Raw genomic sequence first — 27206 nt, 5'->3', positions numbered from 1 at the left:
ACTTTGAAACAGCATTTGTTAACTTGACCAATAAAATGCATAATGGGCAAATGTAGCTTTTAAAGTAGTAAAGCACTTTCACTTTGGAGGCCTTTTCTTGCTCCTCAGAGGGAATGATTTGAAGGTGAAGGCTGATGGTACGTGAATACCCAGCTGTTGGTCAGCGTTGGGCCTACATAGGATTTGTTTGCGTTACCCAGTGTTGGGTTCATTTACCATACCTTCTGTATGCCGTTTGTGAAGAAGCTGGTGGGCTTTAAAATGACTTAGTCCTCTTTGTTGGTTTCTGCCGTGCTCCCCTTTGTAGCTTCATTATACCTAAGCAGGAACATGAATCTGAAATGGACCTGGAGAAATGTTCTCCCTTGGGAACCTCCTCTGTTGCTCAAATGAACCCGGGCAAAGATACAGAATTCCATTAAAAAGTGAAACAAAGGCACTGTGTTCATAAGGGTAACACACCTCTCAAGTTTAAAAAATCCGTATTAACAAAAAATAAAGAAACCCACATATCCTTCACACCCACATTCACAGACACTCATGTTGCCCATGGTGTGTTTATTTTGCTTTGCATTGGGAAGCACTTGCAGTTTTATGTAAAGTGTAACTGAAGAGCACTGGAGCTTTCTCTCTGTTGGCATGGAGATGGGCTGTTGCATTGTCTTGGAAGAAGTGCTGGGTGCTTGGTTCATGTACTGGCGAGTGGTGAGCGGTCACCTGGCGTTTTCCTCTGCCGGTGCTCCTGGTTTGTAAAGAGGTCAGCAGTCTGCTCTGGATAGCTTAGCGGATGCGCTTTGCTGGAACGATGTCGGTGAATTTCCTCACATTTGCGTTGTGGTAATGTGCCGTGGTCATGCGACTGATAAGACCAAAGGTTTCGGTTCTGGCTCCAATGGGGCGGGATGACCACCGACTCTCACTCAGAACTGCTGAATCTCTCACAATTTTTTTCTCTTTTTTTTTTTTATTGGAAACCCATCATGGAGACGCGAAAAAACTTACATATGGGTACCGTCGGACTCTTACCGACTAAAACCCCAGCCCGACTGGACAATATTTCGACTGTTTAAAGCGGTCGGCACGCGTTCAAGAAGGGTCTCGAAACACATCTCTTTAGGACTCATTTCTCCTCTTGATCTCCAATGTGCTCCTTAAACACATACTTAGTTATGTTTAATAATTAAACAAAACACACACACACACACACACACACACACACACACATTTTCAGAACCGCATGTCCCTTACGGGGTCACGGGGAACCGGAGCCTACCCGGTAACACAGGGCGTAAGGCCGGAGGGGGAAGGGGACACACCCAGGACGGGACGCCAGTCCACCGCAAGGCACCCCAAGCAGGACTTGAACCCCAGACCCACCGGAGAGCAGGACTGCGGTCCAACCCACTGCGCCACCGCACCCCCTAAACAAAACAAACAGGAAGAACTATATTTAGCTACTTGTGTAATGCATACTGGTTCATACGGTGGTATGTAAAAAATTGACTGGACCTAAGAATCACGTATCTGCATCTGGATCTGTCCATTTGCCGACGTAATGCACTGTTTTATTGTTTTCTGAGATGGATGTCTGCTGAATGAAGAAACGTAAATGTGTATGTAAGCCTGGGAGAGGCCTGGTCGCACTGGCGAGGCATGTTTGCTGTTCAGCTCGGTTTTTGTTTGCAGGTCCTCTGCTTCTGCAAAGTGCGGTTCTTTCATACGAGGCACCCTGAAAAAGGTCGGGCTTCCAACCACACCTTGTGCTGCTAGGAAGTATTTGATAAAATCACACTGAGTCATTTGAATATTGCTGCATTATTAGGGGCAAGGATGTTAGTTCGATGTTAGGATGCGGTCTGGTTTACAAGGAAAATCCACTAACTTGTTTATAAGGCCAGTCAGCAGCCTTTCCTTTGATTTTCTCCCAACAGCTTGCTGTTCCTGATTATTGCGAATCTGGGGTGTACGTCTTCAAACACCGTGATGGTGCCCTTACAACAGGGATGGATGTAAGGCAGCATACAACGTGTGGAGGAAAACAGCGAAAATTTTACACGCAAACAGTTTATGGTGTCGCAAGCGAATTCATCTGTTGCAGCATAACGGTGGCCGCTCTACATTCTCGTTGGCACCGCGTTGGCTGTGAATCATTAAATCTCACGTCTCCAGTTCGCCGGCGTGAGTGCCAACACTCCAGCAGCTTCTGTTTGCCCAGACGAGCGCGGTGAATTAGCCGGCTTGCACAGCACACTGCGACGCACAGTAGGCCGCGGCCGGCAGAACGGGTCACTCTTTGACATATTCCACTTTGTTGTGGACATATTGAATTTCCACCCTCTTGAACACGGGTTTGGACCGTGGTTGCCCTGGTGTTTTTTTAACCCAACTTCAATCTTTTTATTGCGTTTTTCTTTTTTTTTTTTTTACTTTCTGGAACAGGTTGAGTGGGTTTACAAAAGTGTTGTGCTCTCTTAAGTGCGTGCTATGTAACTGAGCGACGTGTTCTGGGAGGGACCGATGTGATGGAGATGATGTGCATTGTGGTGCTTCATGAACTCGAGGCTGAACCCCACCTCCCTCCCCCCTTCTCCTCTTTCTCTTTCCACAGAGCAGACACAGTGCAGGCGAGCACGGTGTTAGGCGAGGTGTTAGGCTCTTCAGCACACTGCCGATGTGCCCCAACCCTGACGGGAAAAGGCTGCCCTCTGCTGGGGTGAGACGCACCTTCCCCAGCTTCCCCCCCCCCCCCCCCACCCAACAGCCAATGTTCCACTTCACCCGTGGTCTTTGTGGCTGTGAATGGCCTTGCAAACTCCCATGCTTTGCAGATCACTAACAAACCCTGTTGCCAATGAATGACAGGCCCTCCCGGTGGGGGACGGATCTAGCGCGGCCTCTGCCCCGGTCATAGCTGAACTCTAATTCCCTTTCCGAAACACACAAAAACCAGAACCAGAACTGCTGTGGTGCAACGGCGTATTGTTATTAATCTAACCCACATAAGCCGAACTCCACTTCTTGAAATCCCGCAGTCTTTCAGTGTTCACTTGGGGTATTTTTGTAAGTAGGCACTGCAGGCATATGTATGTAGCGTGCTTTGATTTTTTTTTTTACCCCGGTTCAGTTTTGTGACTCCCTTCGCTTCAAAACAATGAATCATTTTACCTTTTATTACCGCAGTACGATTATGTTCGGTTTTCACTGAGGATATACCGCACAGCAACAAGTTCATTATTTATGCCGGCACCTCCGAGTTATCATTGTGCAGCCTTTAAATAAGTTTTAAATAAATCATAGACAATTACTGTTTTCTTAACCTCGTCATATCTTTTAATCTGACAGTGGAGGACATACTTTTGCTTCACATGCCAGTAAGGGAAATAAAATGAGGTCGCCATTCAACTGCCTTTCAGGTAAAGGCAGAGCAATAACATGAATGTCTAAAAAAAGAGGTCTTGTGTCAAGTATCACTTTTAATGAGGTGAGGGGAATTTTAAACACAGAAAAATCTGTCAAGCCTGTACCCAGTCTGACACAGCCTGCTCGCACCTCACTCATTCCATTATAAAAGTCCTCATCCAGAGTGAAGGATGCTACTTCGATGGTAACCAAGATGTTCTCCGCTAGGCTTGTCAGCTGAAGGCTGCAGGGTTTAGTGCCTCCTTCTCATCAACATCCCATTTGACTGTGGAGATCCCTGCTGCTTTGACTCTGTGTCAGTCCAATCAAATTGATTAATCAGTTGATTAATCAGTTAATCATATAGACTCATACTCTTTCTTTCAATAACCCACATGCAGCACATCCAAGTTTACACGTCCACTTCTCTGTAGCACCCTATGCTTTACCACACGGTGCAAAATGGTATAGACCATGGCATGTTTTTAGTACATTCACTGACTGCACAACTGGTCTCGAAAACTGCTTTGCATTTGCAACAGCACAGATAATAGGACATTTTAAAAATACTCATCGGTAAGTACTGTATCTGCTTTAATGTTGTTATTAACAATTAAACTGAGCAAAATATGGGATTCGACTTGACTATCTCCTACCCTTGCTGAAAAATTATGTTTTTCATTTTCGTGCTGCATTTTATCTGAGCCATGATTTTATATTTTAAGTCATTTTTAGACGTAGAATAGGTGCAGAACAAGGTTACTGTCAGCCTTAACTGCAGTTGGGTAATTTTTCTACACTACAATGCAAAATTAAATCAATCCATCTCTTAGAATGTGTTAAAACAATGCACCTTTCCTTCAGCAATTTAAATTCACTTCATGGGGAATCCACTGTGCCATATATTTCCAAAACATAACATGGGTTTAAAATATTTTCTATAATGAGTAGCATAGACAGACATGTAATCAGCAATATAAATTACAGCATCATTTTTTCTTCTTACTAATTTGCAAGGCATTGTTAAAATTTACTGTAATTTGCATTTTCTAAGACCAAACCTATAAATCTCAACTAAAATTTTAAGCAATTCAGTTGCTTGGTTTTTTGCATTTTTCTTTTATTTATTGTGCTACTGAAAGAGTTATTACATTTTCTCTGTAGTTTTCTAATGACACAGAAGAGTTTTTCAAAATTACCTTGTAATATTACAATTTTGGTTCCATTTGGCTCTAACAGTTCACATATTGCTGATGCATACCTTTGTAATTGCAATACAGACTGTACTGATATCATGTATTAAGCAGAGTGGCACTCAGCCTTCGTATCTAAAATACAGCATATGGTTTCTGCTTTAATAAATTAGAAGCAGTCTGTAAACCTCAAAATTGTGTTTGTCATTCAACCATCAAACTATAAAATATATATGGTCGCATTTTCCACTCTTCTTCATTTTCTGCTGTGAAGCTGCGCAGCGATGGACAGAAAGCACGAAGAAGCATTAACCGAAAAAAGACAAAACGCTTACAAGTCTGTTTCCTATATACCTAGACAAGCGAACATTGTCAGAACGCTGAACCCCACACTGGATGGCTTAATCTTTTGAAGAAATGCAACTGCTTCTTAGCTGTGTTAAGGTAGCTAATTTTATTCTTAAGGAAACCAGAAGTTTTTCCATTGCTGTTATCAGATGTTGTGGCTGCAGGGGCGGAGCGCTCTGACTCACGGCCCTCTTTCACTCACCTTGCCCTCTATCGCTCCATCTCTCTTTACCATATTCAGTTAAAAGTGGGTTCCTTGCTGTTTCCGCTCCCCTGCCAAATATAACCTCAGTCAGGTTCTGCAGTCGGTTTGTCTTTTCATCTGCACTGTTTGTGCAGGTTTTCATTGTTGCTGTCTTCAATTATATGCACTTTTTTTCCTCATAGTGACTTGTTTTGATCTATAAAACCTTACGCTGTCCTACTTTATAAAGTTTAAGGATCACGAAGGAGACGTACCTAATGGCTACTGAGGCGAATCGATGATATGACGTCTGACACTCTTGAACATTACTTGTCTTCCGAGCTTGTATATACCGTACACGGAACTGCAAACAGTGTAATGCACTGTAACATACTGAAAATGGGGCGGAGTAGTATAAATTAGAGCAATATGATATGTTTATTCCAAAATTCTTTTTATTAAGCACATTGGTTTTATTCTTCATAAATAATGCACAGTTGCCAGATAGGTGATCAGCCTTTCCCCCAACAAAAGTCAGCAGCCTACTAGTCATGTTGATCCATTTGTTCTGGGGTCAGACGTGTTCCTGTTTTCCTAATGAGGGCAATTTGATTTAAAGAAGCGATTTTGCAGCTATTATCTAAACAATGTCGAATCTGCTCAGCCAAGAAGATTCTATCATAGTTTAAACTTTTGACCTGCAAGAGCTGTGAGAATGGAAATCACCTCAAAATATCACCTTTGCAACTCCGGGTCTTCCCCTTTCCCCCCTAAATTTTTATTTCTATCAGATATGAGTGTGCGAGAACATATACTGTACAGTAGACAGATAAATAGATGTATGATGGAAGACTCCAGGTGGTAGAAACATTTCCCTTGAGTTTGTAAAACTTTGTAAGCTTCTTGCAGAAGCCAGAGTTAATTAAATTCTCCCTGTTGGGGATTGTCTGATAAGTTTCACGGCTCTGCTTCATATTATTGGGACTTGTACACCTAACAGCTGTGTCTGAAACACTTGGCATCTCCTCCAGAGCATATCGACAAAGTGAAAGGAAACAAGGAAGACACACAGCCAGGCTCGAAGTGTTACGAAAGCAGCGGCTCTGCCAGACAAGTTTGTTTTCGACAACAAAGCAAATAATCTTGTGTAGGATTTTAGATATTGAGTGGCCTTTTCCCCAATTAGTTTTGGACAGCTGGCAATCTTGAAGGAAAAAAAAAAAAAAATCCTGGAGCATTTACAGTACAGACAACATAGTTACCATACTTATTCTCTAATTTCTTTTTTTTTTTTTTTTTCTTCATTTTTTCACTCGACGGATGTGGTGGTTAAGGAAGCACAAGCCATTTGTTGTGATCTGAGCACACAAGGCTCATTCATTTCAAAGGCTGCTGGGCTGGTCAATGCCAATTTTAAGATGTGATCATGGCTGCATGATTGTTATGCTGCTGCTCTTCCTGGACTGCGGTGGCCTTTCTGCTGTGCCTCTTTTGATCTGAATGTGACTGCATTGTGACGGCATGCTTCATCCAGCACGTTTCTCTCTTTCGTGGTGCGAAAATGCCGAATGCGGATCGCCCCCTCGGGAATGGTAAATAATAATAAACCGTTCGCGCGTCACATTTTTTGCAGCAAAGTGCTGCAGAAAAAAAACTGGAGAATATATCCAAGTTCATAAATGGCAGAAAATTAACTGAAATCAAACAAAGCAGATGCGCTGAGGGAACCTGGAGTAAGTTTACAGTGACATAGGAACAGTGCTCTTCAGAGTCAATCTTTTGGGTAAGAGTCTGCCGGGCTGTGGCCAACACACCTTATCTAGGTAGAGCAGAGACCCTGCTGTCATGGCCGCTGGCTACGTTCTTTATAGGACAATGTCCCGTGTGCCGCGGCACAATAAAACACCGCAGGCCATCAGCACCACTGCCATTGTTTGGCATTTGGCGCCATTGCATGGGAGCTATCACTCCTTAACCAGGTTGTTAGTTTGTGCTCCAGCTTCTGAAATGCAGCTGAAAGTTCGCATCCTTCGCAGGGAGCGAAGGCAGCTCTGGGTGCCCCTCATGGTTTCAGGTGGATGTTCAAAGCGTGCTTGCTTAATCATGTATAAACAGAGCGATTAGGTGGACTGAAACTGCCATCTATTTGTGCGACATTAATATTGCACGATCCTCGCTCTCTAACAGGGAATTCATTTTACACAGATGGGCCCTCTTTGCATACACTTACTGTATAAAGAAGTCAGAGTCACTCAGGAAATATATCTTTTACACTTTTTTAAAAGCATACTTACTGCCCCTGATTGCGGCATGTGGAGGTCCTTGGTTCTTATGCACTGCAGTCATCTGCTAAAATTTTTAATTATTAAAGAAAATTCATTGCAACTAAGATAAAAAAAGTTCAGAACACAATCCGCATTGCGTTAAAGCTTTATATATTTTCTGAATATTTCACCAAACCTGAAGGTATATAGAACACCACATTTTATGATCTGTTAGTGCAATAAGGGCAATTATGCATCACCGGGTTGATTCTACTGTATTGTTGTACTGTATTTTGGATCGGCTTAAATCTGGCTGCAGTATTATAAGTGTGACATAATTTTCACTTACAATAAAGCTGAGATTAAGAATGTCGTGATATGATAACCTAATAAAATAGTCAGAGGATCAAGGTAATCTTAATGAAGGATTCATTTATGCATAACTTCTTTCAGCCCATATTTAAAGTTCTCACTCTCATATTAAATATCAGATGCACACTTGTAACTCTAGCTTCCTGTGTGTCAGTAGTCCTTCTTGAGCCCTGACCCCGCTCTGCTGTCAGGCAGTGAGGTCTGGAGCAATTTTCCGACCCATATAGGTGATTTTTTGAGATTTTTTAAAAAATTATTTGTCAGTAAAACCCCCATTTTTGGATTTTCCTGACAAGTTCTGGAGAAGAAAGACTGTAAAAACAGCTCAGAAACCACTGACATTTATCTATTAGGGCCCTATAAATATAATATGAGTCCCAGATTCACATGGATGTTAGTATTATTTCCACTGTGTGAGTATATTATTTTAGAACTGTGCTGTGTTTATTGCAAGGCATGACCTAGTTCCAGTCAGCCTCTTTCATTCACGGTAATCTGTGAAATCTCAAACTGCTGTCCCCACTGAACAATTACAATGCAAAGCAATCCAAATTGAGATGTTTGCAGAAAACAACGTGTGTGTAATTAAGACTTAATGATCCCTTTTCTGCGTGGAATGTGCAATTAGATGTGTAATAGAAAATAGTGCTTCTATGTCATATTTAGACGTAAAGCACGTTGGAATCAAGAACATTTTACAGCTTACAGAGAACTGGTTTGTCTATATGTATCCAGGGATAGATTTGGGTTTTAGTGTGAGAGTCTGGGACCTTCTCTGGAAAATGCAGAGGCATTAAGACGGTTATAATGCATCTAAAATGACCAGTACTTTGTGAACTTCGCACTGGAAAGAGCTGAAATGAAAGGACAAGACTTAACTACCGATGAAAAGGGCTGACACTACTGGCGGTGCAATAAAATTACACGTTGTATATGTTAGTCATCAGAGTTCTCATTATGACCATTTTCAGTGTTAATATTTTTGGAACTGCGAGAAACTTGGCTTTGAAACAAGCTACACCTAATTGCAAAATGCACAGCTGGATCTGGCTGATGAAAGTCAGCAAGGAAACCACATGAGATGTTCGCAGTAGCTCCTTCCCTTCTGCTGAGCATAGCTCTTCACACCTTGGTAACCTCAAGAAAAATGTTTGTTATTATTTTTTTTCTTTTTTGCATATGGAAGTCTGAGGAATGTTTTGAGCACCGTGCTGCTCTTCCTGTCAGAACAGACGCGTGACATTTGTTCTCAGACTGATAGCGAAAACGACAGAGAGCGAGAGGGAGAGAGAGCGAGCGAGAGAGGGAGAATTTTTGCAGTTTTGCTATTTGTAAATTACAAATCCATTCTGTAAAAAAAAAAGCCTTTGTATCCTTTCCCAGGCGCTGCCCTTGGAAGCCAACCGTTGTGTGGCACATGATATAATGCAAGGAGTTTTAATAGATTTAATGGAAACCGCAGACAAGGTTTAGTGGCCTTTTTATCAAGAGACCACTTTATGACAGGCTGACTATGAGGGGGTATCGCTTAAATAAATGAAACACTTGATATATTCTGAAAGCAGAGGTCACATTGAGCAATATAAAAGGCGGCGTTGTTGGGAAAAGAAATGTCCTGTCAGTCAGCGAACTGTGAGTATCCATTCTTGCTTTGAATGTCCTGCAGGCTCTCAGCTGTCTCAGCTCTTGCCTTGCTCTTTCAAATAGGATTGCTTGCAGGTATTCCACTTACACTAATTGTAAACAGTTAAATCAATTCCCAGTGCCGGCACTGTGGCAAACTTCCGTAAAACTTTTTCTCTTTTTTGTTTCGTTTTTTTTTTTTTTGGATGGGGAATCTGGAAATGCTAGAAGGTAGATTCTACTCTGAAACACCACTTTGATTAAATTTGATATACTTGTCATCGATATAAGCGGTTAATCTTGTTTTTGAACATTTTTAAGGATAAGGCCCCAGTTAAAAGGTTTTTTGGTAAAAAAAGAAATGTATTATATAGTGTTTTAATAACATGTTGAAATGCAGGGCCTGTAAATGGGATTAACCCTCACTGTACTTAATGCAAGTGGAGTCCGTGGAGTCAGTGTTATGATGTATGCCCCTCCCTGACAATTTAAACCACATTGAACTGTATACTATAAATAGGTCATACATTGGGCAACAAAAAATGTTAATGCTGACAAACCGTTCATAAATTCGTCTCGCTGAGTTCCTTCATCTTTTGTTTTATTGCATACATACTCGCACGGTTTAACCCATGCAGCACTGAATCCTACCTAGCACTGTGCTCATTCGTTATTTTCTGGAAAAATGTAAATTCTTGAGCGTGAACAGCTTTAATTTATAGCATGCACTTTAATTTGTGCTGAAACAAACAATGCAGGTACAGGATTTGAGCCTGAAAAAAGTTTGATGTCGCTGAGTCAATTGGGACATGAAGCTGTGGACTTGATTTTAACACCACGTATACTTGTATCAAGCAGCTGGCTAATGGTTTGATAACATGAGTTTTAGATTTTACCAAGATGTTAGTTTAACCTACGATTAAGGTAATTTGACCTGGGGACATGTGCCCGTGTGCTCCAAGCGACTACATGTTATTTACTTAACAAGTAGTTAAATTAAATATACTTTTTATCCCAGTGATATGCACTTTTATCCCACCGTCATGACATAAAGAGATGTCAGACTCCCCTAGTCCCTCCACAGCTCCACCAGGCTCTCTTCAATTAATTTAACATGGTTTTGAATTTTCATGAACAACTCTTCTTAAAAAAAAAAAAAAAAAAAAAAAAAACTCTCTAGAATCAACTGTCGGTGCCTGTCAGCGCTAGTCTTGGCCAACCTTGAACTTGTAATTATGCCTCACTGAGCTTCAAATCAATGCATTCTAAGATGTAAATAGTGTTGTGAATGTGTTAGTTAGCTGAAGAAAATGACAGTGTAAATTTAGCAGAAGGTGATTTTTGATTTTCAATACAGGAGTTTTAACAGATACAACGTGGTCACACCACCACTGATTGGTCTGTGTCATCATTTGTGCAGTTAACAGATTGATTAGTTAAAATGAGTCTTAAATTTCAGGTATGATCTAATGGATAAACACAAGTTAATGCCATAAGCGCATCCAACACTACCCGTCATTCCCCCAAAGAGACGTGAGCGTGCTTGTTTTAAGAGGTTGATAAAACAGAAGTCAATAAAAGCGTTAAGTTGATGTGACATGTATCAGATTGTTGAAATGAACATGGGTCGCTGGTCTTGTTATGGAAGCCTGTGACAACTCAGACCGGAAGGATTAGCTGTTCCCCTACGTCACACATGCACACGCCACTGCACTGAAATGTTTCCCTTGTTTTGTGGAGGTCCCCCATGTGCTGTGTTGTCTCCATTGGAAGTAGGAATTTCGCTCTCGCAGTTTCTTACCAGTCTGGTGGGTGTCACGTCAGTATCTGTATCTGCAGTAAAGCATGGACAGCTTCCCTCGTGCTCCATATGGACATTTTAGTGGACCGAAGTAAGAATTTTACCAGACTGTAACGTCAGGATTTAGAAGTGCTGCATTAGGTCAGACTTTCAATATGTCCTGAAGGCCAAGCTTACCAAAAAACTAGCTCCTCTGTTCTCTAAACCTCTGTAGCTCTTCTTGTGTCTTTTTTGACTAGAATCTGTTGAGGTTGGCATCCAGTCAGCAGCAGATGTTCATCAGGAGCCTGTTGTTTGCTGGCATATTGCTCTCTTTATTGTAGCTTTATTTGGATTTTTTTTTTCTCATTGCATTTTCATTTTAATTTTTTGCATTTTTGCTTAGAGAATAAGCTCATTTTTAATGCAATGTTTTTATCACGGTTATTTTACCATTTATGTAGATGTAATGGTAAATGGAAATCCTGGGCATTTTTTGGTTTATCTAATTTGTTTAGAATTAGGTAAAAATGTTCAATTAATGAAATTAAGTTTTCATTTTTCTGCTAGTTAGTTGACAGGATTCCAACAATTTTCCCATATTCCAATAATCTGATTTCGTAATCATATTTTGTGATGCAGGTATTTAGCATTGTTGTTTTGCGCTCTACAAATATGATAATGGACTTCTGCTTAATGCGTTCAGAAGGGCAGTATTAGTGTTTCACTGGAAACAGGTTTTGTTTTATGACTGAAACAAAGAACTGAATCAGACATTCTGATAAGAGAAATGTCACTGTAAGTTATACTTTGCCTTTGTTCTGTGTATTTCATTTAGGACTGCTCTCATAAAGAATTCAAAAGGCTGGTTTTCGTTTTCTGACAGTGCAGAATTGTTTCATTTACTCACTGGAGTATTCTTGCTACATGTAAAAAAACAGACCTATAAATGGTTCCCATGAGGAGATGCTTTACATAGAAGAAAAGGAGAGATGTGTAACACCTGAAAAATACGAAACAGCATGGTGGGAAATCGATGAGATCTTGGAAAATAAGGCACTTCTGGTAACTGCCCGGTTTTCCTACAGCAGAGAACGGTGACGAAAAGATATCGAGAGCCGACTGAGCGACGTTTTGCAGCATTTTGGCGGTCCTCACATAGGACTTTGGACCCAGTGTCCGTTTTTGTCAGCATCAGCAACAGTTAAGAACGATGCCACGTGTGGAAGCAAGTCTTGCAAGCTTACGAAGACCTTTCTTTCTGAAGAGTTCACTGTCCACTGTAAAGCCATACCTGCAACAGGTTATGGTTTTAGTGGCTGACACTGGCATGATGTCCTTTTTTTCTTTTGTACATCAGTATTACACCCCCCAACTCTTTATGACCCCAGGGTTTTCTGCTATGTCTCCCTGTTGCAGCTAGCTGTGTAGCCGTGGTGTTGCACTTCCTCACAATGTGAACTTCGTAAAGAGATTTTTACCCCACGATAAATCAGAGATGTAATTTATACAGCAGTTTAACTGCCCTTATCGCCTCCTCATGTATGAAGCATGACATCAGACCCAACATGATCCTAGTGTCAGGATGTCCTCTCTGTTCATTACTCTTCGTGACTGGCCTAATTATATTCTGTCTAATGAACTGTAATTACTGACATCTAGAAGACCTACAGAGGTTGAAAGAATGTGACAAAATAATTGGATTTATGTTTAGACCCTCCTCTTTTTACTCTTTTATTCAGTAGATGAGTAAAAATGCCATTGCTGTGGTTAAGAAACTGGAATTCTGACCAAAGGTTTCAGAAATGACTTCCTAGTGAGGTCTGAATTGCCCAGTAAACCGAATAAATGTTCTATTGTTTTAAAATTTGAAATGCAAGATTTGCTAAGAAAATGGCGTGCATGTTTTCAAAGCAAGTAAATGTAATTGCAATTTTATTTCTGTTTTGCAGTTTGATGGTGACAACATGTACATGAATGAAAATAACCAGGAGTTTATTTCTCCAAATCAGGTAAGTGAGCCAGTTTTCTCTGATCTGACAACCAGTTCTTCCCATACGTTTTTCTGACTAGAAGGATGTTTTAATCATAACACCATCCCTCAGTGAAAAAGAGCATTCATGGTATTTGTCCTCATTAGTCATTATTCCCTTCTGGCTCTTGTCCCATTAAACTACAGCCAAATAATTAGCATGCATTTAGCATTGATTTTATTAAGGTGTTTATCTTTGTCTTGGAAAATCTAATAGGGATTCCAACAAGCTCCCAGCACTTGAAGTTTCTTTTCAGGAAAGGATAAAAACACACATAGCTTACATTTAAGGGTGCAGATCTATGCAGGGTTCCTCAACATGGGCAGACCATTGAACAAACATGAGAGTGTATCCTTGTGATACTGCAAGGGGAAGACGTACTTTGTTCAGCTTTGACTTCAAAGTAGCGGTCTATCTGAGAAATTGAAGATTATAACAAAGGATATACACTCAAGATTTGCTTTCTGTGAAGAAAGAAAAACATAAGAACTGATTCCTTTACCACTGTTCTTGTCCTTGATTCAGTCACAGTAAGACATGGAGGCCACTAGTGGCAACCAAGAAGATCATTTTGAGTGTCTGTGAATTTCTTTGTTGTGCATTACAAGCACTATTGCTTTTTTTGTAACTGAGCTAACATTTTATGCCTAGCGCTTTCTGGAGCAATTCTAGGTGAACACCTTGCTCAGTGGTAGCAGGAAATGGGAACTGATCCTGCAGCCTTCAGGTTACAAATCCATGTTCTTAACTGCTGCTCTGCCTGCTGTTAAAAAACAGAGAAATTATAAGGGTACAAAACATTCAGTCTGACAGTCAGTAGAGTTTAAAAGCAGTTCCCTGTAATTTTGCTGTTTATTTTCTATTTTATCATGACCCTCGCTAGGAGAAGCCAAGGGAATATGACATTTATAAGATTACCGAACAATAACAATAATTCACTGTTGCATTATTAAACATATTTGGCCTCATCGTGTGTCCTCGTGATGATAATGTGTATAATAGAGGCAGTACGCAGGAGAAAAATTGGCTTTGGTTCCTCTTTCGTTGCGAAACAAAGGCAGAACCTTTTTTAAACATGCAATTGCCCCAAGCAATTCCTTACCACTCTTGACCATGTGTAGGAGTGCTGATTCAATAACAAGTCAAATGCTCAAAGGACTGCATTTCAAAGTGACCTTGCTTTAAGGATTGATTGCTGTTCATTTTAAACTTGCAGAAAGCAAGAACTGAATTCCATCATATAATGAATTTCAAAAATACCCTTCGTTCACGATGACCTCGGGAGAACTGAGTCACAGAACACTGTGTGAGAAAGGACAGTGCACAGATTTGAAACAGCACAGTGATCTTCGTACAGCCTTAATGCCACAACAATTGTTTGGAAGCAGGAGTATAACAGCTGAAAAATAATGTATGGCTGTGTTTAAATTCTATGATTTGTGGACTTCCTTTTTACATAAAGGGGAGACAACAATTAATCTCTGTCACTGCAAATTGCGAACACCTTAGAATGGATTATCGTATCAGTGTACCATTTTCTTAATATTGTTTACTTTCAATTAAACCGCAATAATCGAACTCGGATCATTATACGTGCTTAAAAAATAAGCAATTTTTGGAAAAAGAGGAATGATTAATTATGTTTCTGTTTGATAACTTTGAGTAGTTTTTAGCGATGACTGAGATTAGTGTTGTAGATCAACCACTTCGGTAGCAAGTTACAACTCTCCTTCTTAGAAACATGACATTTTTTAATGCCCTGAACTGAATAATAACCTGGATCTAGACCATAAAACATGTCTCACATTGCAGTCTCTCTGAAGAGTACCTACATACAAGACAGTATTTACCCCCAAAGTGAGAATGTCATAAGTAGCAGAAAAGGATATGTGATTTACCTTTCCATGACTCATACAAAGGTGCTTTCATCCTGTTGTACAGTATCCTTTTATTTTAGAATACATCGTTGTCAAGAATGGATAAAATATGTCAGAATAAAGGTATTCGCACAATATTAATATCCAGCTAACTAAACCTTTCTTTCACACGTTATTCTCAATATTGGCGAGCATCATGTGAACATGAGAGTTCTGCGTGATCTCTGCTAAACACCATTTTTGTTCTATATTGACAATGTAAGCGAGACAGAGGGTGCCTGATAGCAGCTGCTAGGTTATCACTAATATCTGTGTTGCTGTGTTCCCACGATGCTGTGAATATGTTGAACAGAAACCTGCTTTGTAAAGGAGATGTTATTGCAACACCCATGTTGCAAGTTAGTCACTGTTAAACACAGGAAGTTACAAGTAAATTCTTTGTTGTGTTGAATAGATGATGGCTATTGATGGCTAAGTGCCAGCACCTAGTAAAAACATACACCGCACTGTGTATATACACATATTTTGTGAGGTATGACAAAATTTTAACTGTTGGGGTGCAAGACGGAGCAAGGCGGGGATATTTTTTAACATTTACTCACATGTCGTGTGTCGCAGCTGGCCTCGGTGAATTAAGACGTAAGCTAATGATGAGCGAATGCTCGGCCGCGGTTTCACTTTTTGTTAATCCTTACCTCGCTGCCGCTGTAATCAAGGAAAAACAGCAGAGGCAGCCTTAATTCGTGGGCCAAAAGTAGGCTCATCAGCAGAAAATCGCGCTCACACACAGAATCACCCCAGGTGAAACACCTTGACTTCCCTGCATTTGACAGCTGTCTTCCCCTTTCCACTGCACCATGGCCAAATTCCCCTGCCAGGGCAGTGCAGTTCAAACACAAACATTTCCAGCTGGGTAAGGTCCTGATAGTAAAGCTCAAGGGGTATACTCAAACAAAACTTGGCAGAAAAATAGCAAAGGTAGAGGAGAAACATGTAAAATTGGACAGGTTTGCTCCCTCCACCCTCTTAACTTCTATTTCACCTTGTCCAGCTGTTAGTTGAGAGCTGCTTTCTTCTGCTTACTCACAAATTCTGCTTACTTACTCATGTGGCTTATTTGCTCAGTGAACACCTGCTGAAATATCATATGTACGTCCACAGTCGGTAGCTTTTTTGAAGGGATGGATAACTGTTAAGTGTTTTCCCACTTGTGTCCATGAGCTATTGCTCTGCCTTCAATTAGCTTCAGGCATGGACTTGGGGTGCAGGAGAATGAAGGTCAAATGCCAAACAGGGGAAACAGTTTTCAGAAATTATCACGACAGCTGTCTCCTAGTCCTCATCTGTCCTCCTCTTCTGTCATTACCATATTATAAGTGCTTTACCCATTTCCATTATGAACCTTGTGTGGTCCTCTGGAAGTGCTAGTATTGAAAGACCAAGAAGATGAATCACAGCTGCATCACACATGTTTCTTACTCGCATTAACAGTTCCATTAACTGGCGGCAATTTGGTATCTAGTTAATGAAAAATTAAACAACAATGCATTTTTTATACCCCAACAGCTCGTTTTACAGTTTATTAATTAAAGGTATTAATTTCGCTTTGCTTTTCCACATGTGTTTCTTGGCAGTATACAGGCTTTGACATGCACTGTTTTATTTATTTATGATTTGTATAACTTCCTGGGTTTTGCATCAGAAACATCACGTGATCTTTCCTTTAAAAAGTGAATCACTGACTGAGTATGTAAATGCAAAGTGTGTTATATATCCACTTTGTGAGGCTGCACATCTTTACCAGAGTATAATAGCAACACTTTCTTGAAACTCAAAGGGTTGTTTCACGATCACAACTATCATAAAGGCACATGTTGTCTCAACCGTGTGTTTGACCGAGAAAAGGCAAACTAACCCCATAGACTGTAGTGAATAAAGGTGTATGTTCCATTCTTAGTGAACTTGGACATTTTAACCCCAGCAGATTTGGTCTCCTGAACCACCTTTGGTTGATGATCTTTGTCACGCAAATTTATCATCCGTGAGAGAATTTGGCTGCTTCTACGACAGTATAATGAGCGCAGCTTTGTTCATCTATGCGAAGCAAATATGCTTAGAGTCTCTGAAGTGATCACTTTGTAGAACATCGTTTTATTTTGAGCAATAGTTATTGAGGGAGATGGATAGTTATTGAGTGAGAAATGAGGAGTTTGAGTCCTTTATTCTGAATGGACAAAGCAGTGTCTTCCGTCAGGTTTTCCCTGGATTTCTCCTTCTCGTGTCCTGAAAGGACATCTGATGGGACGCAAAGCGAGCCCTCGCATGGCTGATTGTGAGCCGAGTCCAGTGTGAGTGACAGGAAACGCATTGATTGAGACTCAAATCACAGGCTCATTTCACTGATTAAACCTCTCCATCAATCGGAGACTCTTGTTTAAGGCTTTTTCCTGCTGTTTCGAGTTACAGCTCATGATCCCCATTTTCAACTTCCTTTTGCTGTTTAAATAATGCTGCACATGTTCAAGCAGCTGAGCTATCTGGTGCCGTTTTCTGTCCCGTTCACCGTTTCCCCTTTGTCGCTATCTCCATCAAGTGAAATGAAAGCAAACAACAGACACTTCCATAGCTGCTGGCTGACACAGTAAAAACCAAGCCAAATATATATCAGTTCGTGGTTCACGTGCTGATCATGCGCGGTGCTTGCTTGTGTTTTTCTTTTATGTTCTCATCATGCTCACTTCTCTAAATTAAAAATATGCCGGTTGCTGATGTGCCGCTTGTTATGTTTGTACTTTGGAACCAAGCTGTTAATTTGAGTTTTAAGTTTTTCAGTGAATCCACATTTTTCTCTGGGTGTAAGGTGTGCCATTCCTGTTTATCAAATGCCCTGTTTTTCTTTTTGCGAGGTTCTGTGAAAGGCCTTGTCACGGCCGGTTGACGTGGGTAGGGTAGACGTGGCACAGCACGGTCAGATCAGCGGTGGTCAGAACTGAAGGCCATTATTCTTGCAATACAAGGAGACTTCTGCATTGCCTTCATGTAAACAATGAAACAGGTGTCAGATTCCCAGACATCCCTTTCTTTATGTTACCAGCTGTGTGAGACACACACACACACACACACACACACACACACACACACACACCCACACACACACACACTCTCTCTCTCTCTCTCTCTCTGTCTCTCTCTCTCTCTAGCTGCAGAGAATGAATGGAAAGATGCAAAAACAGATACCACACAATAAATGCAGGCAATAGTCCATAACTCTACAACCACATGGCTCTTAACATGTAGAGTATAACATTAATTTATCTCAGAGCAATTGAATGTTATTAAAATGGCTTTTCTACTTCGTTTTATGTAGTGTTTTAAGTAAGCTTCTTGTACTGAATTATGTTTTTTTTTTTAAACCAAAAGACGGGTGTGTATGTACAGAGAGAGGAACAGAAAGAGAACCACAGATATATATGTGGCTTGACATTTTGCTCCGTGCCCTTGTGCAGCAATAATGACCTGCTGGCCAAATCAGCTGCATTACAGAGAGCATCCTCTTTAAGTCAATTTATAGTGTCTATATGTTGGGAAGAGGGACCAGAAGACTTATCCATCACTTGATGGACCTCTGTAACCCTTTACAGTGTAACACTATGAAGATAGTTAAGGGCTCTTTAGGGTGCCTTTTCAAAATCAGCCACTCAGGGCTGCTCTGCCTCAGCAAAATGCATTAGTACTGCACTCAGAACTTATATTGCCCAGGGATAAACACAAATTATATCATTTCTGTCATCCAATCAAATCAGTGTGACCTTGTGACCCCAAGAATGATTCAAATGTGTAATGAAATATGACATCTAACAAAAGGCCTGATTTTAATCTGAGCTGACATCTGATCATGTGAAGGTGACCTGAAGACCTTGCAGAAGAGTGGGCACTGGCTAGGAGTGGCTGAGCCAGAACAAGGAAGGTTCTTGTGACTTTATTCCCTAATTCCGTAATACGTATACAGACAGAAGTACTATTTTTTGTTGCATTACTGTTAATATATTTTGTGTTGCTGTTCATATTGCTGTGCTGAATGGTTGTTTTATATACATGGAATTTGCAGAAGTTATCCTCTCTCATTGTTAAGCTTCAATAATGTCTTTGTCAAAATATTGTGGATAGTACTGTGTATGTCATTTGTAAGGTTGACGCTGCCTGTAGCATTTTTAGATTTCCCTGCAAAAAGGTGTGATTCAGGTAATAGCGCTGCATTGTATTTGAGAGGTGAACTGATGACTTTGGGTTGTCCAGGCTTTTCATTTTCTGGCAACAAAACAGAGTGCAGACGTTTCAGATTCCCCAAATTTGCAAACAGCAGCAGAGTGACAAACAAGAATGACACTTTGTTGGAGAGGTAAAATGGACGGGTGAGGTGTAGAATGGCAGTAATAAAACACCCAGCCAACAACGCCCCAGTGAGCACTTTGTGATGGGCTGATATTTCTGACATGATATCTTACCAAACAAATAGTTTCATATGCAGCCAATGGATAGAATTACGATTTGAGTCAGGAATAAAATATATCTCTGATCAGCCTTTTATTTGTCCTCTTCTATTTAATCTATTATATGTATACAGTTAAATGGGTTATGAAGTCAAGGAAATTTTTAAGTCTATATTTTTGTAAAATATGTTGACTGGGCTTGACATTTAGTTGGGCTACTGATTTAGACTTTAGAATAAAGAACAAGTAAGGTCAGTCTTGATTGATGATTCTGAGACTTCCTTCCATCTCATCCTAAGACTATATCAAGTTGCTCTGTGCATCAAGTCAGTCTTTCCTTCCATTAAAATCTGACAAAATACTTTCAGTGTTTACAAGTCTTCTCCCAAGGCTAATGTATGTGGGCTACAGTTCTTGGTGGGAAATGTCAGACAAATGAAAATGGACTAAGTGCCCAAAGTTCAGCTGGATAACTTCCAGCTCAAAAAACTCACAGTGTTTAAATCAGATAGCTGACTGAGACTTTTTCCATCTCAGGGTGTAAGCATAAATCATAATCTGCCCGAGTTTTCAGATAGGTGCATCTTAGTTGCAAAACAAATCTGTCATCACCAGCAAAGCTACCTCTCTCCTTCCAAGAGGTTTGACAGAATTGAGGTCCAACCACTCTGTCACTATGGAAACCCACTGTAAAATCTTGATAACATCAGTAATGACACCATTTTTAGCTGTATAATTGTGTATTTCTTCACTGACAGTACGAGAAAGAACAATTTTTGTGGTGCATAACAGTCTTTCATAGGGTATTTACTAAAAGTTGCTTTCTGCCACTGCCCAGAAAATGTGTAGTTATTCAGGATTATATTCAGATAATATACAGCAGAATATCATATGTTACCTTACTGAATCCAAGGTTGTAGCTGAGCTGTAGGAGATTATAGCATATAATATTAATCTGGACATTCTGAGCACGCAAGTTTATGCAAAAAAAAAAGTAACTTCATTCCATACAAGTAGTCAGATAATTAAATGGAAAACTTAGCATGAATTCATCCATAACAGGTTGTAGAAGAACTACTGTAATTACAGCTGATCCACCATGTGGAAGATAAATAAATGCATAGATACAGTATACAGCTAATTTGCATGGACAATTGATTTTCCAGTGGTTATATACTAACAAAGCACGACAAGTAATTTTACACAATACCTGAAATCTTAAAAATGGGACACATTGAGAGGCAGAGTTCAGAACCATATGCACCTGTCATTTTTAACAAGGTTTTGTGCTGGCATGGCTTTTCTGAAACCATGGCACTTCTGAATATTACAGTCAGCTCATGCCTTGAGTTGTAAGTCTCCACTGAGGCAGATATAGACTAGATTTTTCTAGTTCAACTCATACCAAGTACAGTACAGTAAAAGAAGATGCCTTATCATCAGTTAAATCACATAAAACTAGGCATTAATGCTGCCATCATCACTGACTTGCAGTATCAAAATCACAAAACAGTACAGCTGATAAGATGTCTGCTACTATTTACGGTAAACACTCGGTCAATTATCTGTGCTATATTCAATGTTGATCATTATCATTGTCACTGTCATTACGTTTAAATGACTTGCTAGTTACAGTAAAGCCAAAGTTTCTCACTCTTAGAAAACAGAAGATTTTTTATGTTGGTGACAACATGTTGCCTGCTAAGATTTAGCTACCAAACAACCAGGACGGCAAAGTAGCAAACAGTCAACTTCACTAACTGTATAATAATGATGTGGTTCATATTTTGGATGGCCTCTTGCAGCTGTCAAGCCCGATCAGAAATAAAGTAATTTTCAAGGATTTCACAAGGCTAAGTGAAAAAGGATGTAAATTTGTCCAGATGAAGCAAATTAGCACGATTTCACATAGTTTCTCAGTTGTTCTTGTATGTCCTTTAGGTGCCTCTGTGGCATAAGGACTGGAAATGATCACCACATACTTAACAACATCTGGTTAATATATCTAGTAACAGACCAACACTCACTTTTAATTTGTGTTTCGCTGCTGAATATAGATTGATTCCAAACAAACTTTTTATTACTTTTTTCCTTAAGTTAGAGGTGAACTTGAGAAGTGAGAATGAAATACTGCAGTATGGAACTTACACTAAGGGTCCAGGAAGCTTTGCTGTTCTTTTAGTATGGAGACACTGGACCATGGTCTTGTTTTTTGACAGTGCAGCTGTTCGAGATCTAAATGAATCTCCAGCTTCCACAAATAAGGATGATTTAAACTCCTCCATCTGCTTTCCTTTGTACTGCAAAGTATTGAAAAGCTTGTTCACAGTGTCTTGTAGATCTTCGTGATTAAAACAGCTGTATGTGAATATGAAATGTGTTATGCATATCATAAAACTGAGAGTTTGTATAAAATTCCCACAGCATACTTAAATATATATATATATATATATATATATATATATCAAGATACATTGTAACAGCTGCAGGCAGGCTTTCATTTTAGATCTGAACTGTCTGAAATCCATGTTTAAAACAATAGGTACCCTACTGGACCTGCACATAGGTAGCTTTGTAAATAGCAGCATGTAAAGCAGGAAGAACAGAGCCAACGTTTCGAAGGGAGAGTATGCAAGATTGATTTTAAAAGTGGTAGCCTATCTGTTTAAGGTTCTTTTTCCAAAAAGAGAACAGATATCTATATGTAAGATTCAATTTTGATCTTCTCTGTGCACGCAGTCACATTCTGAATAAAGGCATATGAATTATTTATTTTGAACATATTCACCTGCCAGTGCCCTTGAGATTTACATTTTATCTTCGGCAGCCATGACAGAGGTGTACTCTATAATTTGACAGTTTGCCACACTGCTCCCCCTAGACCGAAAACTTAATACAAGATTTTAATGTTGCTTAATTTTAGCACATGCGTTTGAGTCTATTTAATATTACTACCGTTCCTTTTTAAAGGCTGTCGAATTTTTCATTGTGTAAAGTAAAAAAATGCAATATATTATAGTAAATACATAGCAAATAGTGTCCTGCCACAAAAATAGGTTAATGTGTGTTTAATGTAAATTAAAATTGAAAGATAAGTGTTGGGTGACGGTCACTTGGGCACAATTTCTGAACAGAGCTCTATGTTTTTGTGTGAAATTGTGATCGACTGTGTTATTTTATACTTGGGACTTGTAGGAATTATAAGATGCAAAATATATATCTCCCATTCCCTCACCACACACATGCTGGAGGAAACTGTTTCCTGGCATTCATCGTTTTAAACAGGGATTTGACAAAGCTCCCATTTAGACTTAAAGCTGAGCTTCCATAGCGTTGAGACACGGCAGACCATGTGCGGGACTCACTGAACATAAAAGCACAAAGGCATTGTGGGAGATCGTGGAGGTGCGGGGTTCCCGATGGACACTGCCAAGGAGCCACTTTGCACAATGCCCCTAGTGTTTACAGCAGATCATTCTGTTTCCTTCCAACAATTATGAGGGAAATTGAATATCAGGAAATGTTATTTTTCTTGTCCATTAGACCAAACAATAACAATATCCTTGAAAGCCTACAAAAACATCTTCAAAGGGCAATCAAAAAAAATTAATCTTTTTGTTTTTAGACAATGCTGGGATGAACTAAATCAAATTGCACATGACATTTTTGGGTAACTTGCTTTATGTGAAGATTTGGTTAACTGCTTCCTTCATTTTGATTATCTTCAGTCATTCACAACATGTTGCTGAAAGTCTGTTTCAGATTATTTATGCCTGTACTAACTAAAACTGAACATGGGCACAGCCAGTGCTCAAAAGGCAAAAAGCGAATTAGAGTTTACAAAAAATAATCCCAGCCCTTGAAAAATCCAAACCATTTTATAACCTGCATTGAAAAGAAATCACATTTTGTAAATGAGAAGTGTGACAGTTTGTATTTGCCAGTAGTTAGGGCCATTTTTGAAGTTAACGAACAAGGAAAGAATGGCAGCCCCCGAGAAACATTTGTTTTCATTTTATCTTGCCATTTATTTGCTAAAAGTATTTGTTTTCAAGATAAATGGCTGTCCTCGTGGAGAGGATGACAGCCTACATGAAGATGATATTGAATTTATTTCTGAAATGTTGCAGAACTGACTATTTGATTTATACCACAAGACATGAATCATAAAAATTCTATTAAAAACCTCTTGAATGGCTGACACTGGAATATTATTTGTGATGATTAATTCAACTCAGTCATTATGAACAGAGTGAAGTCAGATTGCCTCTGACAAAATTGCTTTTTGCTCCCCATTGAATAGCCACAGTGCGCAGTTCTAGAGCACAGGATCATATTTCTCTGCACATGTCTGTTTCTACATGGTTCCAAATAAAGGAACAACTTTTCAATGTTCAGACCTGTTAAAAAAGTTTCAGATTTTCATTTCCAGTATTATATTAAACATGATGCTGAAAATCTTTACTTGTGTTATTTCTGAATTGGATAACAGAACAAAAACCAAAAAATAAACAAAAAAAAGTAAAAAAAAAAAAAAGAAAGCTAGAATAAATAGAACCCATGTGGTATGAGCATGGCATATCCAGTTCAAACTCTGTATGAATAAGAAAATATAGTAAAATTAATTATAAATCATGGATATAAAAGTAGGATGGATGCCAATATATTATAGATAGATTTTGGCTGGTTGCCTGGTACCTTTTCAGCACAGGTGAACGATGCAGTAGTGATACCAGCGTGTGCACTATGGTATAAGATGACTTCTACTAGAAGCAGTAGTGAAAAACAAACTTCCAAGTAGACATAAAGAGAAGTAAGGACTGGAATTTGGATGTTACATCCATGCAAAAAAATTTCCTTTTGAGTCAAATTCACACAAGACATTCTTTAGTTCTCCTCTTTATACCTTTTTACTGTGAAATACATACACACACACATTGGCTGAAGCCTAAGCCAGCAACACAGGGCACAAGGCTGGAGGTGGAGGGGACACACCCAGGATGGGATGCCAGTCTGTCACAAGGCACCCCAAGCGGGACTCAAACCCCAGACCTGCCAGAGAGCAGGACCCAGGCAAACCCGCTGCACCACCGCACCCCCTATATACACAATACCTACAACCACTTGTCCCAAGCAGGGTCACAGCAGGCTGGAGCCTATTTGGCAATACAGGGCACATGGCCAAAGGGGGAGGGGACACACCCTGGACGGGACGCCAGTCCACCACAAGGCACCCCAAGGGGGGTTCAAACCCCAGACGCGTCACACAGTGGGTACAGGAAAAACCCGCTGTGCCACTGTGCCCCCTATATACATATCTATATGCTGTATGTATCTGTGTTTGTTCCTACATGTTTTTGTTTTGGTACAGGTGTTTTTTTTTCAGCATGCCCACGTCTTATTTCTATGCTTTTTGACAGAGGGTTTTCCCTTAGCTCCAAGTGATCAAACCATTCTGTCCTTTCAGAATTATGCTGGTCAGGGTGGGGGAAGTGGTGGCGGCGACGAGGACTACGAGATTCCTCCCATCACTCCTCCTAACCACCCGGATCCCTCCCTGCTACACCTGATGGATGCTGAGTCAGGCTACTTCTGCCACTCCTTGCCCCACAATGGGCTGATCAATCCATACAGCTACCCGGAGCTGCCCGCCATCATGATGTCTAACATGCTGGCTCAAGATGGACATCTGCTCTCCAGCCAAATGCCTTCTGTAAGTCAAAGCAGGTTCTCTTCAATTTTCACACATCGCAATATTGGTAGATTTGGTGGTTGAACAGTAAAGATTAGTAAACTGAATTTTGTTCAATTTTTTTTTTAATATGGACAAAAAGGTCACAATACCACCTAACATGCACATTCACTGAAAACTTGGACTGGTGTAGAAATACCAAGTTTAACCAAATGTTTGGTCACACAGCTGAAACGTTTCACACTCCCAGTGCAAGGTTCAGAATGGGACCTTTGTTCTAACCACACTGTTTTTGTTAGTGCAGAGTAGGAATCAATCAGTGTGAAACAATTTTTGCTTTGTGAAATTTAGTCTGGTGTGCGAACCGTAACAATCTATAAGAAAATAAGTCTCAACTGTGGTGAATAAAATTAATGACAGTAGTAAGACTGAAGAGAATGAATAATGCAATCTGGAAGATTTTTAACACTGTCAATCTCAAGATGACAAACTTAAGGCGATTTTGGAAACAACATTCATATAATTAAGTTTTATATATGGAAAGCACAGCCGTAGTGAAATAAACAGGATAGTTGGCCAATTAAGGGCAGAGACATTACGGCTTGACAAAACACCCAGTGTTAAACAAGGAGGTCCAGAGGATGGTGCTGTTGTGAAATGACTAATTGGAGATTAGATTGATGATAATCAGGCTCACATGCATGCTGAAAGGTGGCCAATTCCGGTCTCTGGGGCAACGAATTTCATCAAATATATAAATAAAGAAACAAAGAAGAGTGAAAAGGGAGAAAATTAGAAGAGGGCAGTATAATGAAATGAAGCACGCAAAATCCAAGGACGTCCTCTGCTTTCAGATAGGCATCTGTTATAAACATTCAACTTGGCAGATTTGAAAGGATAATTATCAGCATTTTCCTAAGTCTGTAAAATCTCGTTTCCAATCACACAGGAGCGGGGAGGTTATTGTTTTGTGATATTTCGACTCTTTTTTTCAGGATCAGCACGTTATCAAAACCACAGCCAAATTCTTCCGTGCTCGGCTTTCATTGACTCCCTTTGCAAGCTCTCTGTTCCTGCTTTGAAAATCCTTAATGTTACGATCGCTCTTAGACGTTCCACAAGAGCGAAAATGCAAGCAAACACAAAGAGGCAAGCATGCACTCCTTCTGTCAAGAGTCATGATATCAAAGTAAGAGCAAGTGCTGAAAACGCAATATCACCCCCTTTGATCCTCATGTAAACCATTAGCGACGTTTTAATTGGCGTGGAGGCTAATCCGCCCTTCCCTTTGCTGCCAACCTGGCCCAGTCAAAAACCTCTGTTCGAGACCTTTCACTTCCATATCAACAGTACAGATAGATGTGCTTTTTATGAATGATTTATATCTGCCTTACAGCATTCCCAACAAAAGTGTTGCAGTAACACGAGTACATTAAACTATTCGCAGCGCTGCAGTCCTGCTTCATATTCCTTCCGTTCAGTTTTTAATATCGTGGTCATTTTCGCTTACCTTCTGTTACTAAAAATAAGCCATATAAGAATGTGAAATTTTATATCTTTAAAAATCAGTTTAGGCTTTGTGTAAAAGCAACAATTAGAATTTTGTAAATGCACAGTTCCCTGATAATTTTTTCCCAAGCAACTTACAATGCTAATTAATCTATAGTTAATTAACCATTTGTACAACTTCACTGGAGCAATTAAGGGAAAGTAGTTTGCTCAAGGGTACTATAGCCAGGTTTGGGATTCAAACCTACAACCTGTGGGTCTAAAGGCAGCAGCTCTAACCACCACACTACCAGCTGTCCTTTCAATGTACTCTATGACAGTCTTTTACTCTCGATCCAGAAAACATCCTTCTGTTAAAGTGCACTTGTGTGTGTTGTGGCTCCTAAAGAGCATTGAATTTCTTTGCTCTGTCAAGAAGTCATCAAACTAACCACAGGTAAAT

The 27206-nt window shown here is 39.9% G+C and overlaps 1 protein-coding gene across 6 annotated transcripts in view; it reads left to right on the top strand.

Annotated features, from left to right (window-relative positions):
• tox2 (TOX high mobility group box family member 2) overlaps positions 1 to 27206 on the top strand; it is a 79027-nt gene that overhangs the window by 26729 nt on the left and 25092 nt on the right. For 4 of the 6 annotated variants that reach the window (XM_029247784.1, XM_029247780.1, XM_029247783.1 and 1 more), the window contains exons 2-4: positions 2609 to 2713; positions 13116 to 13175; positions 25031 to 25276. In XM_029247784.1, coding sequence (XP_029103617.1) covers positions 2609 to 2713; positions 13116 to 13175; positions 25031 to 25276 — 411 coding nt within the window. The remainder of the gene's footprint in view (positions 1 to 2608; positions 2714 to 13115; positions 13176 to 25030; positions 25277 to 27206) is intronic. The other 2 variants (XM_029247786.1, XM_029247781.1) reach the window with 1 other exon arrangement.

Source organism: Scleropages formosus, chromosome 22 (assembly GCF_900964775.1).
Source record: "Scleropages formosus chromosome 22, fSclFor1.1, whole genome shotgun sequence".
In the NCBI taxonomy this organism is placed as follows: Eukaryota; Metazoa; Chordata; class Actinopteri; order Osteoglossiformes; family Osteoglossidae; genus Scleropages; species Scleropages formosus.
This window is presented reverse-complemented; position numbering and strand designations above follow the sequence as displayed.